Raw genomic sequence first — 15,194 nt, 5'->3', positions numbered from 1 at the left:
TACACTTCACATTTAAATCTCTGAGATAGTTGCCCAGAATATGAGAGATATCCAGAACTACTATACTTTTATATGTGCAAATGAAGAAAGAGCTTTCAGCTATGTCCCCCAACACATCTCTTGTGAAACCCTCAGAATCTTTATTCCATCCTCCTTGATTTCTGAAGTTTTTCAAAAAGTCATTTGAAATCTCTTTCTTTGTTGATTTTCTACAGGATCTGCAGATGGAGAAACAAAAATTCCATTCAGGGTGAGAAGGCAGCATGATTACAATTTGTTGTCACTCAGGCATGTAACAAAAAGATTGCCCTTGGCATTCTTTTGTCACCCCCCCCCCAAATGCTGTGCATACTGTTTAACACTTCTGCTTTTGAAGTACTAAGCAAAGTTATTAACTTTGCCTTCCACATAACGAAGCTTGTTATATTCTTTCACCAACCCCGCTGTAATTATTGGAACTCTCCCTCCAGCTTCCTTGATGTAAGGAGCTTGAGCCCCTCCGTACACGTAAGACATCATTCCTTGCTCGCTGATCTGCTTAAATCATTCCTGTTTCCAACCCTTTCACTGCCTTTTACTGTTTTCCCAGATGGAGTTTCTTCTCCTCACCTCCCAAGCTTACAAAACTCTGGACTTCTTCATTTGTTTGCTTTTCCCTGATTTCATACACTCTCCCAGATTAATTCTGCTGTTTTGTCAAATTTATCCTCGTTCATTTTTCAAGGAGAATGCTCAGTACCTTGTAGGTAAGTGGTGTATGCAGACACACACCTTTTTAAGTTGTCTGCCTTACTAACTTGCAGAAGCTACAAGGGCAGGGAATTGCAGAAATGTAACTGAGAACAGAGCTTTTCCCACTGCGTTTGCTCTTGTGATATAGGGTATGAAGACTGTAAAAAATAAGCACATTGAAAATACCCTTTGATGTAGTATGGAATGTGTTTGAGGAAAACAATAAAAAAGGTTTTCAACTCTATATAGCACTTCATAAATATGCATTTATTTCCTCATCTTTCATCACCTTTACAGTTTTAGCCAGTGTCTCAGTGTTAATATTTGTCAGAAGCATACAACTGAACTTTGCATACTTTTATTCTATAGTTTTGAAGTTAAAAACAAATTTATGGGCCTTTCTACATGAAACTGAGTTAGAAAATAAGGTAACTAATTCCTTGTAATGAATTACAGACTTACATAAGATTTCAGACTTACATTTCTATCCTATCCCATGTATTGCATTTACATATTTGACTAATTTATTTACATTTTTCAAACACTGTAGTCATAAATCTGCTTATATGGTACATTATTATTTTAATTTTTATTACAGAAATTCTTCAACACATATTTGAGATACTGTAACTTTAATATTTCACATCAGTGCTAGGAAATTACTGTATGGATTCACTAGTGATGTGTCATGATGCCTCCTTCATAAGAAAATATATTTTATAAAGGAATTTTATAATACTCAGAATCTTGAATTTTGACAAAATAAGTGCATGGGATGTAATAATGATAAAGTTATATCCTTCTCTCTGTAATATTTTGTTTGGAATAACATTTTACCTGAGATGTAGAATTGTTAAAGATTTTTTTTTAATAAAATGAAATGATTTTTAAGTATTGAAAATTCTGAAATTTTACATAAATATTGGCCTTCTAGTTACTGAAAACTATTTCTATTTGTATAGATATATAAATATCATTTATATACCTATATCATTTTCCAGAGAATTCTCTCTCTATATATAAAATAATAAACATTGTTATTAGATTAGGAAACATCCCACTATCCTTAAAAAGCAATGTGCTCAAGTACAATATTCAACTTCTGACACAGACACAGTAGTAAATGTGACCTCTGTTGGTAACATGGTAATACTTTCTTCCAAGGGAAGTAAGAGGTACCTGTTGAATTTGGAAGACATGGCAGTCAACGTAAGTGGACCCGGTGAAGGAAACTTTATGTATCTAGTCTCATAAATGTTATGCAGAAGCATCTGACACAGCAGACGACTCTGGGTCAACTTTTTATGTTACATGTAACTACCTAAATAACATCTTAATAAAAAAAAATTACAGTAAATCCTTACAATATTATACATTTAATGGTGTGTGTCTTCTCTCTAGTCACAATAATACGCATTTCTATTAACCAATGATTGAACATACTAAGTTTAACTAAAGCAAATGGTCATAAATTTCTGGTTTGTTTTATTCTGTTACTGGTAGACACTCCCGTTAGGCACAATATGACATTCTGTGTAAACATAAAGATAAAACTTGATACATTAGACCATAAATTGAAGTTACAGAAAAGAGTATACTGACATTTAAGAAACATAGAGCAACTACACACTGTAGGCACAAGTGCAATAATCTAGGAGGCCTGAACTTCTACACACTGGAACTAACGACTCCAGCTGACTTCAGCAGAACAGAAATGCATCCTAGTCACCAAACCCTCCTGCTTCGGAATTAAGTTGGTATTTTCCAGTCTACTAATGATTTTATATCATTTGAAAATACAGATCTCATATAATTATATGTTGGTAAAAATGTATTCTATTTACCCTGAAACACCTAAGTAACTTATTAAAAATTTGGTGTCAAGAACTTCGGCCCCTAAAACAAGTAATGTAACTAACATATCTAGAAAGCCTTCTTTTTTTAAAAAAAAAATGTAGATACATATTTTTAAGGACCTGAAAATAATCTTCCAAGAACACATCATAAGAGAAGATCTCTTGAAGATCTTTTATTTCCCAATCTTAAAAGTGCACTGTACTTTTGGTGCAACATTGTGCAATTCTAGAATTGAACTGAAGAATAACAGTTCTGAGCTCCCAGTATATTGTCTATAGCAACTCTCACCCTTAATAACCTATATTTAGGGTAGGCACAAATTAATATGAGTTTATTTACATCCAATAGAGCAACATCAGAATCCATATCTGAAAAGATTTCCTGAAAATAAATAGTGCACTTAAATTATATAAGTTTTAAGAAATTATTCAGAATCCCATGATTATTGAAGAACTACTAATTTCACTCTGTAAAGTCACAGAGATTTTTATTCTACTAATGACACAAGTGATCTGGGTATATAGTTACTGTTACTGTTATTAGGAACTATCTTCTTGTTTCCTCTGAATAATAAGAGAAAAAGCTATTAAACAAATTATTAAAATAAGCTTAGGATAGGTGTATTAATCTTCCTTTTCTAAAATGCTAGAAATGGAGAATAAGGCAACAACTGAGATCAAAACGCATTCTGCTTTGTAAACTAAGCTTCTTAATGTAAGTGTCTTAAAAGTGAGCTTTCATACTGAAAAATTGTAAAGCCTTTAAGAAAAGGTTTTAATTATTTTTACAAGATCTCATCTTTTATTTCATTCAATATTAAAAACCCTCTCCAAAATATATATAAAGGGATTTATTTTAGCATTAGAGATGAATCTTAAACTTTTAGTAACTTCTTTGTATGGCAAAAAAGCTTCTGAGGCATCTTTCTTATACTTCAGAAGTATTCTAACTTCATTCCATAGAAAAAGAAAAGGTATCATGAGAATATAAATGTCTTCCGAGACATAACCAGATCTCAAAATACAGGCCTTGCCGTCTCAACTGGTCTTCAGGACTGAAAAAATCTTTTCTTCCACTCAAATAATTCTTATCACTGGCCAATACTGACTGATAAAGTTATTACAGATGACAACAAAATAATCATATAATCATTCTGTAAGAAATTTTAAGTCTCAAGCACATATAACAACTGTTAGACAGAAATTACAGACTGCAATTCTCTTAATTACAGAACGTGAAAAAAGAAGAAATTATGTAGTAGACAACTGACCTCTTTCTTTACGTTGAGCAAGAAAATTCACTTTTAAAGTTCATTCAATATTTGAATCCTGCTGTGTCCATTTCTTTGGTATTCTGTTCTCATTTTGTAAATTTTAACACAATTTTAATGCTCATCTTAATTCAAATGAAAGAAGAATGAACCAAAAGCGCAACCAGAATAACTGATGCTGTAATACTGCAGAACACGTTGGTCTTAACAATTTCTGGTTCTTTATATTCATTTCTTGTAATGATTGGGGGCATCCGCAAATGCAAACTTTAGTCTGTAGGCCTCTGCCAGGAGTACACTAATCTCTTCGTTTCCCCAGTGCATTGTGGGCAAATTCTGTAAAAATATCAGCAATTCCTGGAGAGAAAAAAACAACAAAAAGTATTTATTTTTCAAATATCAGTGTAACATCAAAGTAATACACCATAAGCAATCACTCAGGTAGTACCTTAGTATCCCAAAGAGATCTGAGATCCCATTAAGTTAAGTGATTTTCCTATAACTTTTACAGAAGAACTTGCTATTAAAGTTCAGAAACCACCTATTAATTGTACCGGAACTACAGGTATTTTCTAGTGCCCAGAAAAATTTAAAAAGTGTGTGAATTCACTTGTTTGGTACACATTAGGAGCGAAAGAAAGCTATACTGCCCAAATGAGAAGCAAATGCATTCTATTTATCTGCATTTTGCCCTTGTGCGATTATTCCCCTATAGGTGCCTCTGATCACGGATGGATCGTCCTTCTCTCTACAGTAGTCAGACACACAAGTCCTCATATGTCAGGCGCGCAAACACATCACAGAACTACACACATATCAGACTTTTCAAAGGAAAATAGTGTTACTACATTTTATAACTAGCAATTGAGATACCCATGAGAACTGAGTCATGCAGAACTATGCCAGAAATTTAATTCTGAGCTCTGTAAGTCGAATTCATCATTTTAACACAGGACCACTCTTCTAGCTTTGTCATACAATTGACTTCCCTTCCCAACCATGGTCTTCAAGTTTTCACATACCTATTGTTTTATGTGTAGTTCTTTTAAAATTCCACACATATCTTGTGTGTTTAAGATCTTTAACCCAACTTCAGTTTGTAAAATCTGTAACTCAGATTACTTCAATATTTCTATGCCAATTATGAACATGAGATATATCAAGCCTACATCTCTTCTTTAAGAAGCTGCAAAATACTCACTTTATTTTTAATTCCTTATATGTTCCTATAACCTCTTTATTGCATGGATGATAAGCAGAGAGCTACAGATAAATAAAGTTGCTAACTACATTGCATGTCAATATCAAAAACTAGTATTAAGTAACCCAGATGAGACCACTGCATGAATGAGAGTGTTACATTTTTTTTCTCTAATTAGTCTTTTCACATGCAAACATGAAGATCTGATTTTCTGGTGCTGCTACTTCCTAGGTATGCCATGTAAATAGTGCACAGCAAATAACTATTAGTTATTAGCACTTCAAATTAGTTCAATTTATTTCAATATTAATTATGCAGCAATATAGATTAAATTTCGTCACTAAAGCAACTGCAGATGATAATTTGAACTTTAAAAAGGAGCTAAAATATGAACTCTTGCTTTCATAGGGCATACCTTCTATTGTAGCAATATGGTATCAGCAAATATACAAAATGCCCTAATTATCAGAATTTGAGGACTTTATAGATCTGTGTTCAACTGTGATGCACAGGACCAAGTCCCACTGATTCCACTTTAAAAGATCCTTCAAAAGGTTTGCTTGAAAAATGTTTATTTCCTATCCCACCACTAAATGATCAAAAGGACATTATTACTACCTTCTTTTGTTTTAGTTTATCCAAAATACTGTTGTCCTCCAGAGTAGGAGTTATACAATTGGATACATGTTCAAAGTCATGATCATTCACTAAGTCTGAGACTTTTCCAGTGACAAAATTTTCCCAGTCACTTCAGATACTTTCATCTTCCCTGATATTCTCTGGAGGAGTCTCTGACTTGATGAAAAGATAAGCTGTGCTTTTCTATTTATACATAAAAAAATATAAAATAAACTATGAATTCAGACAGTTGCAGTCAGTTCCCATCTCAATTCCCAGTCTTGGTTTCCCTCTCTTCAGGTTTCTTGTCCCAAAACATTTTCTTCCAGATCAATTTTTCCTCCCTCACGTATTAGGTTTAGGTAAAATTTGTTTCCAAGCTGCCTAAGCCCAGGGACAGAGGGTGTGAGGTAATGACATGAGGATAGAGACAGAGGTAATGAAGAGCTCACAGGAACAGGCCCTGTGTGCTCAGTTCTGATGCCTGGAGCAAAATCCACCATGATTTGCAGCAGCACAAAGCGTCCAATCCTCCTCTGTAGGGTAACATTACCAATTTTGAACGAGTCTTGAAAGATCATCTACTAGAAATTCTCTTCTGAGTTCATGCAACTGACAATGTAATAAAGCTTGTAATTGAACAAATTTGGGAAGTTTAATTTTTATTACTCCCAAAGCACCCTCAAACCTGCCACAAAAGCCACCTTAACCCAAATATCAACTTCATGCTTCAAACTTTCCAAAGAAAAGATCACCTAGAGATTGCTTGTCTCATGCTTTTAACTGTTTTGGCAAAAGCTTTCCTTAAAAAAAAATTAAGATCTGGTAGAACAGCAAAAGGGAACTTTTTGGATCAGTATCATCATAGCAAACTGAATATGGAATTTTATGAAGGGATTTGTAAGATAATCTTAGAAATATATGCTATTGTTAAGCTTGCTTGTACATTTTAGGTGGTCTATCTTTGTAGAAAAAAATGCAAGATTTGTGATCATATGGATATATACTTTTGTATATTTTTGGATGAATACTCACACGTTTGTTAAGATCTATTCTAAATAATAGAAATGAATAAGCAGGAATCTAATTAAAAGCACATCTATTATCATGCTATAAATCAGAATCCTGTGATATTGCATGTAACTACACAAGCTCTTCTTATTCTTAAGGACCTCATTTTCCTTATCTTGTCTCTGGTGCCCCAATTTGCACTTATTTTGGTGGAAGACACCTGTAGGAGTGCTTAACAGGGATTCTGTGATTTCAGGAAATAGTGAACAATAGAGAGGAACGTGGAATATTTTTTTTGTATGTGTGAGATGCAATTATTTTGGCTTCATTTATTTCATAATGATATTCTACTGAACCTTGTAAGATGAAGCAAGAAATGACAGAAGTTAAACAGTACCATATATTTAATCATAAATAATAATTAGCAATACAACAGTTAGCATCAAAATATCTCTAGTACTTGAGACAACATATTTTTAAAGAAGTGTTAAACTGCCAAATTCCCCTCCCCCCTTTTTTCACTTCTATTTACTTATTTGGCAGATATGCTGATAATTGTAATTAATAAATCAGCAGTGTGGAATAGGAAGGTTGTGTAAAGGGACAATATGACAATATAGCTACCTCTATCAGTGTGCTGGGTTTTTTTTTGTTTTTTTTTCAAATGAAGTAACGTGCTATCAGTTCTGCAATACAGTAGCTAGATTCGGTTAGTACTAGAGTAGTTCTGTGAAATTAGCAGTTTTAATGTTTTCAGTGCCTTGACTTTTCTTGGCCAGACTTTTGGTGCAAACTGGTACAGCTGATTTTTATCACTTGAATAGCATTTGTTTTCCTTTTGGGCTCCTGTTCAAATAAATGTAGACCTAACCAGTGCTCTAGCCGCTGGAGGACTGTGAGCCTTCTACCAGATCTCAGCATTCGTACCTTGTAGAACATCACCTTATCAGATGTTGCAACAAACACCTGCTGGTATAAATGGTACTGTTCATCTGCTCAGCAGCTACTGAATTTCAGCTTAACCATTTCAGAATGAGATTACAGTGCAAGAGTCTGCTTTGGTCACATACTTGTCCATTATGCTAACTTGTTTCTATGGCAACTGTACATGTTTTTGAAGCTAGAAAATGTTGCTACAGACTCCTGAAACACAGAAAATTCTTGTATAAATGATTTCTGCTTATACATTCAGTTTTGAAGGCAGGGTGATATACTGGTTATTTCTGTCAGAAAATGATTACCATACTATAGTTTAATCTCTTAAAACCTTCTACGTAGTCACTTTTACAAACATCTAACTGCTCAAAAGATGAAACTATTATAGCCAATCATCCAAATTTATTCTGTTGTATTTACCATTTCAAAGCACTGAAGGTGCATTATCTTACAAATCAACAGACCGCATTTTCTAAAATAAATTAACAGTTTTGCATGTTTTGTTTTGAAATGACCTATGAAGAACTAGACAAAATACATGATTTTCCTTCTAGGACACAAAGTGCAATAGAGGAAGAAATTAAGTGTTCCATGCTTAAGGCTACAAAACTGGAACAATCAGACGTTTCTTTTGGTGGTGTATGAAAAACATTACCTCACAGAAGTTCATCTTTTATATTTGCAACTATATGAAATTTAACAAGTAGCTCAAATAGAAAATAGAATTTTTCTTAAGCATTAACTTAATACTTCCATGATTATTTCCAAAGTTATTCATAGTTTTCATCTGGCAGAGTAGTAGAGTAGAACTCATCAAGTGTCCAATTCTGTTCTCACTGAAATGGGCATTTTGCCCACTGTTATCAAGGGAAAAGGTCGATGCCTTAACTGTTCAACAAAGTAAGATTGGTACTGACTAGCAAATATGCATTATATATCCAACTGAAGTAACAGACCAGCACCAAGACGCATCGCTTGAGTGATTTAGTAAAAATGAAGCTTATCTTCCTGTGATCTATTACTCTACAGAGCTTCAAAACTGGTTCAAAGAAAAATAAATTTTACAGCTTGATTAGCATAAAAAGTAGAACTGGAAAAAACCTTCCTAAACAAAATTTTGGGTTTTTTAAACTGTTGAACACAGAAACAAAACAAAAAAAATCCCCAAATATAAGTCTTGATTGGAAGAAACATAACAAACATACACTAATGCATATTTATAAGAGCACAGGACAAGTCAGTCTAAAACTGTTCAATTTAGCATTTCATATTTATGAATGAGCATAGGTGCCTAAATGAAGAGCGACTAAAGAGTATTGATTTATTTTTGATTATTATTGCTCTTTTTTCACCAAAAAGTAGAAACCACTAGAATCCATGTGTAAATAAGGTATCCTTGCTAACTGATTTAGTTCATTTTCCTATCCACATACAGAATTAAAATATATGAGGTTATCTTTGAAGTATGATGAATCATGAACTTGAACTAAGAAAACATTCATTGATGATAAACTGTTTAATATATTTAGAACAAGAATAGCTTAAAAAACAGTATTTTTAAAATGTTCCTGCAAGATTAATATTTTCTGCTTAATTTAAATGATAATGTGATGTTACCTGGCTCGAGAATCTGTCAAATACTTCCTAGTTTCACTGAAATTATTCACCAAACACCAAGGCTAAAAAAAAAAAAAGTATCCTGATGTTCTTTATACATTTAATACAGTTAGCGCAAATCATATTGCTTATTTTAGCAGTCTGATTGAGTCTATTTTTCATAAGAAAAATCTCATAAAAACATACTTGATACGCATTTTTTTAAATGAGAACAATTCCACTGTTCTGCTCATACATCTGTTCCTATCAATCCTTACTTGTAGAGCCCATTATGTTGCAGAAATTCAGCACTTTGGAAACATTACCTCTTAAAGGGGCAATGTTTAAATAAAGCCAGTACGGGCCTAAAACACAAGAAACTAGCCTATCTTCATAGGAGACTATGTCTGAAAAAATGACAGACCTATTACTTTATTTCACAGTTGGAAAATAAAATAGTTAAAAGAATAAACACTTGCATGTGGACTTTAAGTATCTATTAAATAACAACAGTGGCCATTCTTTTCAAAGCACTTCAAATCATAGAACTGGGACGGCCACCTGACGTGATGGTTCTCCACCTGCACCTGGCTGCTGACCTGCTCCCATACTTAGGCTCTGCTGTGCGGCTGGCCCTGATGAATTATATGGGTCTCTGATAATGGGCTGAGCTCTGCAGTCCTTCTGGGGCCACTCAGAAAAGTGGCCTTGGGCTTTCTCTCAGAAAAGATGCTTATGCCCTCTTTTCCCATCCTTTCTCTACTTCCCCCACAGAGAAAGGGATCGAGCTCTTATCTTCTGTGTTTGGGGATCATATAATCAAAATAATCTGGGGATTTAGTTTTATACATTGTAGCATGAAATTGGCTTTTAAAAAAATAATAACCTCTAGCTTTCACCGTCTATCATTTTAAGACATTTCATAATATTGTATGTTAAAAAGATTTTAAAATAAATTAAGTCTCCCTTTGTTGTTACCAAAATTTAGTCATAATTCTTTGGTGATATATAGTTTAAAAAAGTCAGTATTTACATCTGTGCAATGATACAGGACAACCAATATCAACATAAAGCTTTTCAACTGTGTGACTTCAACATATTTGCTCTCCAGCGGTGTCTAGGAAATTATTCTTTAGTGATCTTAACTTTCACACGACTGAGCTATTAGAATGACCATCTCTGATAACTTACACTCAGGTGAACTGGTGGCCTCAATAGCCCAAAATGTGAGCTAACTGACTGAGGTTCAGATGACTTGGGTCATCTGAAAGGTCTGAGATGGAGAACTGTAGCATGCACTCATCGGTAAGTGACACCTGCAGCTTCTGTTACGTTACATATGTAACGTTCACAAATAATAACGAACCACAGGAGTTCACTGAAAATACCAGTTGTAATATAGCTTTACAAATTCACAACAATAATTTTGATAATAATGCCATCTAGCCTTCACAGACAGCTTTTAAAATGTAAGGCATTTTGGAAAGTTGATCAGTATTCTTATTTCCCTCCTATATAAAATTAAAAACAGCTTGACTTATCATGCCCAAGGGCAGTCAGTAGATCATTAGCAGAGCTGTGGTTTCCTAAATCCCAGTCCAATGTTTGCTTATGCTTTGGCTGTATCTACAACAGATACACAGTAGTCTAAACCACAACCTTTGTATTTTGTGAATTGAGTATTCTAGTTTCATTGCACTCTTACTGTGCTAAACATCCATATTCATGTCCTGAACTAAGGTCTATCTGCATGAACTAGCCTGCCAGCACCACTTCAGTTCAATCTATATACAATATTGCTCTCTCATGATACACTATAAAAAAAAGACCCACTTCCAATCTCACTTCCTCATGGCCATTTAGGCAGTGACAGGCTTCTTCCTACTGGGGAAGAATTATAGATATCTGAAGTATATACAAGCAACAGTTAATTCTTGATCTGTGGAATAATATCATTATATGTATAAAAAAATTACCTACAAATTAATATCTTTATTTCCATCTCTTTTTAAAATTCATAAGAAAAATAAGAGCACTTTCCCATCCAAGTGGTAAAAATCTTAACACAGTTAGAAATGAAATGACAATTTGATTCCTTCTCTGTGTCAATCTTGACTGTCCAGGTCTACTTTCAGACTTCACAAGTCTCCATGCCTAGGAGCAACATCTGGAGGAAAGAGACACCACCCATAGTAGAGGAGGATCAAGTTAGATTCCACTTAAGTAGAACATACACAGGTGTATAGGACTGGATGGGATGAATCCAGGTATGTTGAGGGAGTTAGGTGACCAATGTTATTGCAGGGCTGTTCTCGTTCGTCTTTAAAAGGTCAAGGCAATTTGCTGGGGGAAGTTCATGATGACAGGAAAAAGATAAATTTTATGCTTTTCCTTTATGCTTCTCCTCCAAAAGACAACTCCCATACAATAGCTTGTGCACTCCTTTCCCCAAAGGACCAAGCAACATAATTGCACCAGGCTCCTGAGTTCCGGACAAATGCTGCATGTTTGTATCATTCAGTTCAAAGGCAAGTGAGGAGTTGCCAGGGACTGGGCCCCATAAGAAGGAGATGGACATTTAGGTCCAATCTTCTAGGGCTGAGGAGAAGGAGACATCTGCTGTTCTGAGCCTAACAACTGCAGCTCCCAATAGAAAAGGTGGTGAACATAAATACAGAAAAAGATGTGCTGTATACAAGCTGTAAACTAACTGATTTCTTCTACTTACCACTGTGCCTCATGTCTACCTTCCATCTCCATGCCCCTTCCCCTAGAACAGTTTTCTCTTCTCTTCCCCTCTCCTAACACAGGATTTTCCAAAAAGATGTAGTGTTGGCAACTTATCCCATTAAGCCATACCTCAGCAAGAAACTAGGCATCTGAAATATCTTGGCAAACTGGATGCAATGAACAGATTCTCCCTCTACTAAGTTTCTAGCATGAGCAAAATGTCATAATGTCCTATAGCAGTTAATATACATAAACCATTGCTTAACAGAGAAGTGCAGAGCATGTCAGTCTTCCCAGGTAAGGTTTGTTGTCGTGCTGCAGAACATGATGTTAATCAATAACAGGAAATGTCTAACATTGAATAAATTGCTATTTAATCATTTAGTCTTTTTCAAGAAATAATAAAGTATGTTCCCTACTAAGTAAAAGGAAGCATTTTTTTTTTTATTGGGAGCAAACGGTGATTGAGGTTGATGTAGCAGTGTTGTTGAGTTGTGCTACAGACTAACTATATACCAAACTGATTACTTAGTATGTTACTACATATGGCAGAAAATAAAACAACTTAGGTATTTTAATATCCCTTTATCCTTATGTTCATATATACACTCCACAGTTCTGAAGTAATTCTCCATCACTTTTGAAATTCAACATTTCTGTTACCAGACAAAATGCAATGTATTATACAACTTCATTCAGTATACTTCCACTATTTTATCTGCAATTGGCATAGTTCTCTCTATGGGCCTGTACCATATTTTATAAAATATGCTAAAGCACTTCTTAGCAGCTATATAGTGCAATATATATACTTTAAAAATGTCATTTTTCTTAGGTAAGTATTCAAGAATTATCCTGATCTCCTTGTAATCAAGAGAAGATGGTAGTAGACTTGCTAAAAATATCAAGGTACAGAAGTAGGAAAAGTAAAAGTACAAGGTCTGTGTTTTAAGCAATATGGTAATAATACAAGATTTGAGAGTAATACTCCTAAGCAATGGCTGGTCTCAGATGTAATAATTTTACTTTTTTTTTTACATTTATTTATTTTTACATTTATTTATTAATTTTTTTACATTTATTTTCTTGAAAAGAAAATATTTCATGCAAAATCCAATACCTTAAAGAAAATACCAGACTACCAGATAACGTATCTCAAAAAATAAGATATTTCCAAAGTCCTTACTCTTGGACTTCCCTGGTTTCCATTGAAATCAAATGGTCAAGGTTGTTCTTTGTAATCTCCATATAGTTCAATGCCCATCATATTTTAATCGGTACAGTTTTGCATAATATTTGGCAATGATATTGGTTATGTGGTAATATCTATAGCTATTACACTATTTATCTTCTATCCCCATCCCTGACCCCACATGTCAATTCTGAAGGAACGTACACCAAGAACAACTACAGAATAAATAACAGATTGATATTTAATAATGAGTAAAAAGGTTATTCTAATGAGTAGAGCATATAAAGCACTCTGCTGTGATAATCAAAACAATTTGCTTTATATGTTTGAAAATTCAGTTCAAACTTTTTGTCTGTGTGAATTATTAACAAAGTTCAATTGGAGTTTTTTACAAAATGAAGAAAAATTCAGAACAGAATGTAAAGAACAGACTATAAAATCAGTAACAGAATTGTGTTTGTATTTCTAGCTAATACAGAAATGACAATAAGGTTAAAATCAAGCTAGAACACACTGAGGAAATTAAGAGAGTTAGGCTTTTAGTGTCTAAAATGAGAACTAGTGTGTTAATTTTTATAAAAAAAAGGTAGTCCTAAAATATAGCATTTTCCCACCAGAACAGTTAATCCTTCCTGCTGCTAGCTGCAATGTAATTATGGTCTGAATATTTCTGGTCTACAAGAACTCTGTTTTGTACTAGTAGGCAGAACCTGCAGCCTTACAGGATTTTATGACTATGAACTTTGCATTATTATAGTTTAGGACTGCAAATAACAAAAGTTAACTTATTAAATAATCAAAGATTATATATAAGAAGGAATTTGTAACAGTTCTATTTTGAGCAAGAGCTGCATCTGTTACATATTACACACACATGTAAGATATATAACAGAACACCACAAAATTTATGCTGGCAATTTGATTAAACTACTTCTTTATGAGAATTATTTGCATCTTCAAAAGTTGTGCTTGAACTTTTAGAACATACCATTTAGTTTTAAAGAGCTAATAAGTGCAATACTACTAAATTTAGAGAAACTATGGAGACAAGCTAAGGAAGAAACAAATTATTGCAGAAACATTACCAACTTGTCTTATTAAATAATAGAAAATAGAAAGAAACACACGCATATATACACACATTCAAACTTTTGAAATGCTATTATAATTTTACAGGGCATTACATAATGTAATGCCAGAGATAACCAGGAATGGACTTAATGATTCAAAAATTTTTTTCCAACCATGTTAACCAATATATGGACATAAGAAATACTTAATATAGGAATGATTTAATTCCCCATTTCCCTCATTTCCTTCTTTTTCACTTGCTTGTATTTGAGATTATGAAGAGTAAAAGGAAAAGGTGGTATGGATGGCCAGGATCAAGTGGGAATCCCTGAAAGATAGTCCCTCCCCTTTAATCACCTTAATCAAACTGATCATTTAATCAAACTGATACTGATGATGAAGTATAGCCTCTGGGACTCTGCTCGGCTCATCCAACTCCTCCTCCTTCCGCCTACCACCAAAGCAGTGACAAATACACTGACTGCTAACAGGAAAGTCCGTATCTCAGCGCACATTGCAGAGCGTAACTGACCTTGTTTAGTTAGTTGCCTTAGAGCTGTTTCCTTTCTGCCCCTTGCTGTTGACGTGTAGCACACCAAGTAAGTAGAGCTCTAACTCTGCCATGAGCTCTCTTTTCTTTCTTGAGCAGCATTTTTCTTTTTTCAATACACTCAGCAATATTTCCTAGGCTCTTGCCACTTCTTGTTTCTCCAGCTGTCCTAACTTACTACACAGAGTTGCATATAATGAGCTATATCTCTGGACTGCTGTGCATATTATTAATTACCTATGTCTTAGAGTCGGGGAAAACATTTCTTTCCTATTGGGCACAGCTAGAGTTGAGAAAACTAAGATATAGGAATCTAATATTAAAGAGAGAGTAGAAGAAGGTAATTTATTGCAGTTTAAGAAACACTTGCTACAGATAAAGGTTAAGCAGCTTAACTGGAGCTGGATTCTCCTGCAGTAGAGCGGATCGT

At 34.2% G+C, this 15,194-nt stretch overlaps 1 protein-coding gene across 1 annotated transcript in view; it reads right to left on the bottom strand.

Moving 5' to 3' along the window:
- Nucleotides 1-976: 976 nt before the first annotated feature.
- Nucleotides 977-15,194, bottom strand: part of TBC1D22A (TBC1 domain family member 22A) — a 186,731-nt gene continuing 172,513 nt past the window's right edge. The window contains exon 13 of the mRNA XM_062582762.1: nt 977-4,216. Coding sequence (XP_062438746.1) covers nt 4,088-4,216 — 129 coding nt within the window. The 3' untranslated portion in view covers nt 977-4,087. The remainder of the gene's footprint in view (nt 4,217-15,194) is intronic.

The sequence above is a fragment of the Rhea pennata genome, chromosome 1 (genome assembly GCF_028389875.1).
Source record: "Rhea pennata isolate bPtePen1 chromosome 1, bPtePen1.pri, whole genome shotgun sequence".
NCBI classification, from domain to species: Eukaryota; Metazoa; Chordata; class Aves; order Rheiformes; family Rheidae; genus Rhea; species Rhea pennata.
This window is presented reverse-complemented; position numbering and strand designations above follow the sequence as displayed.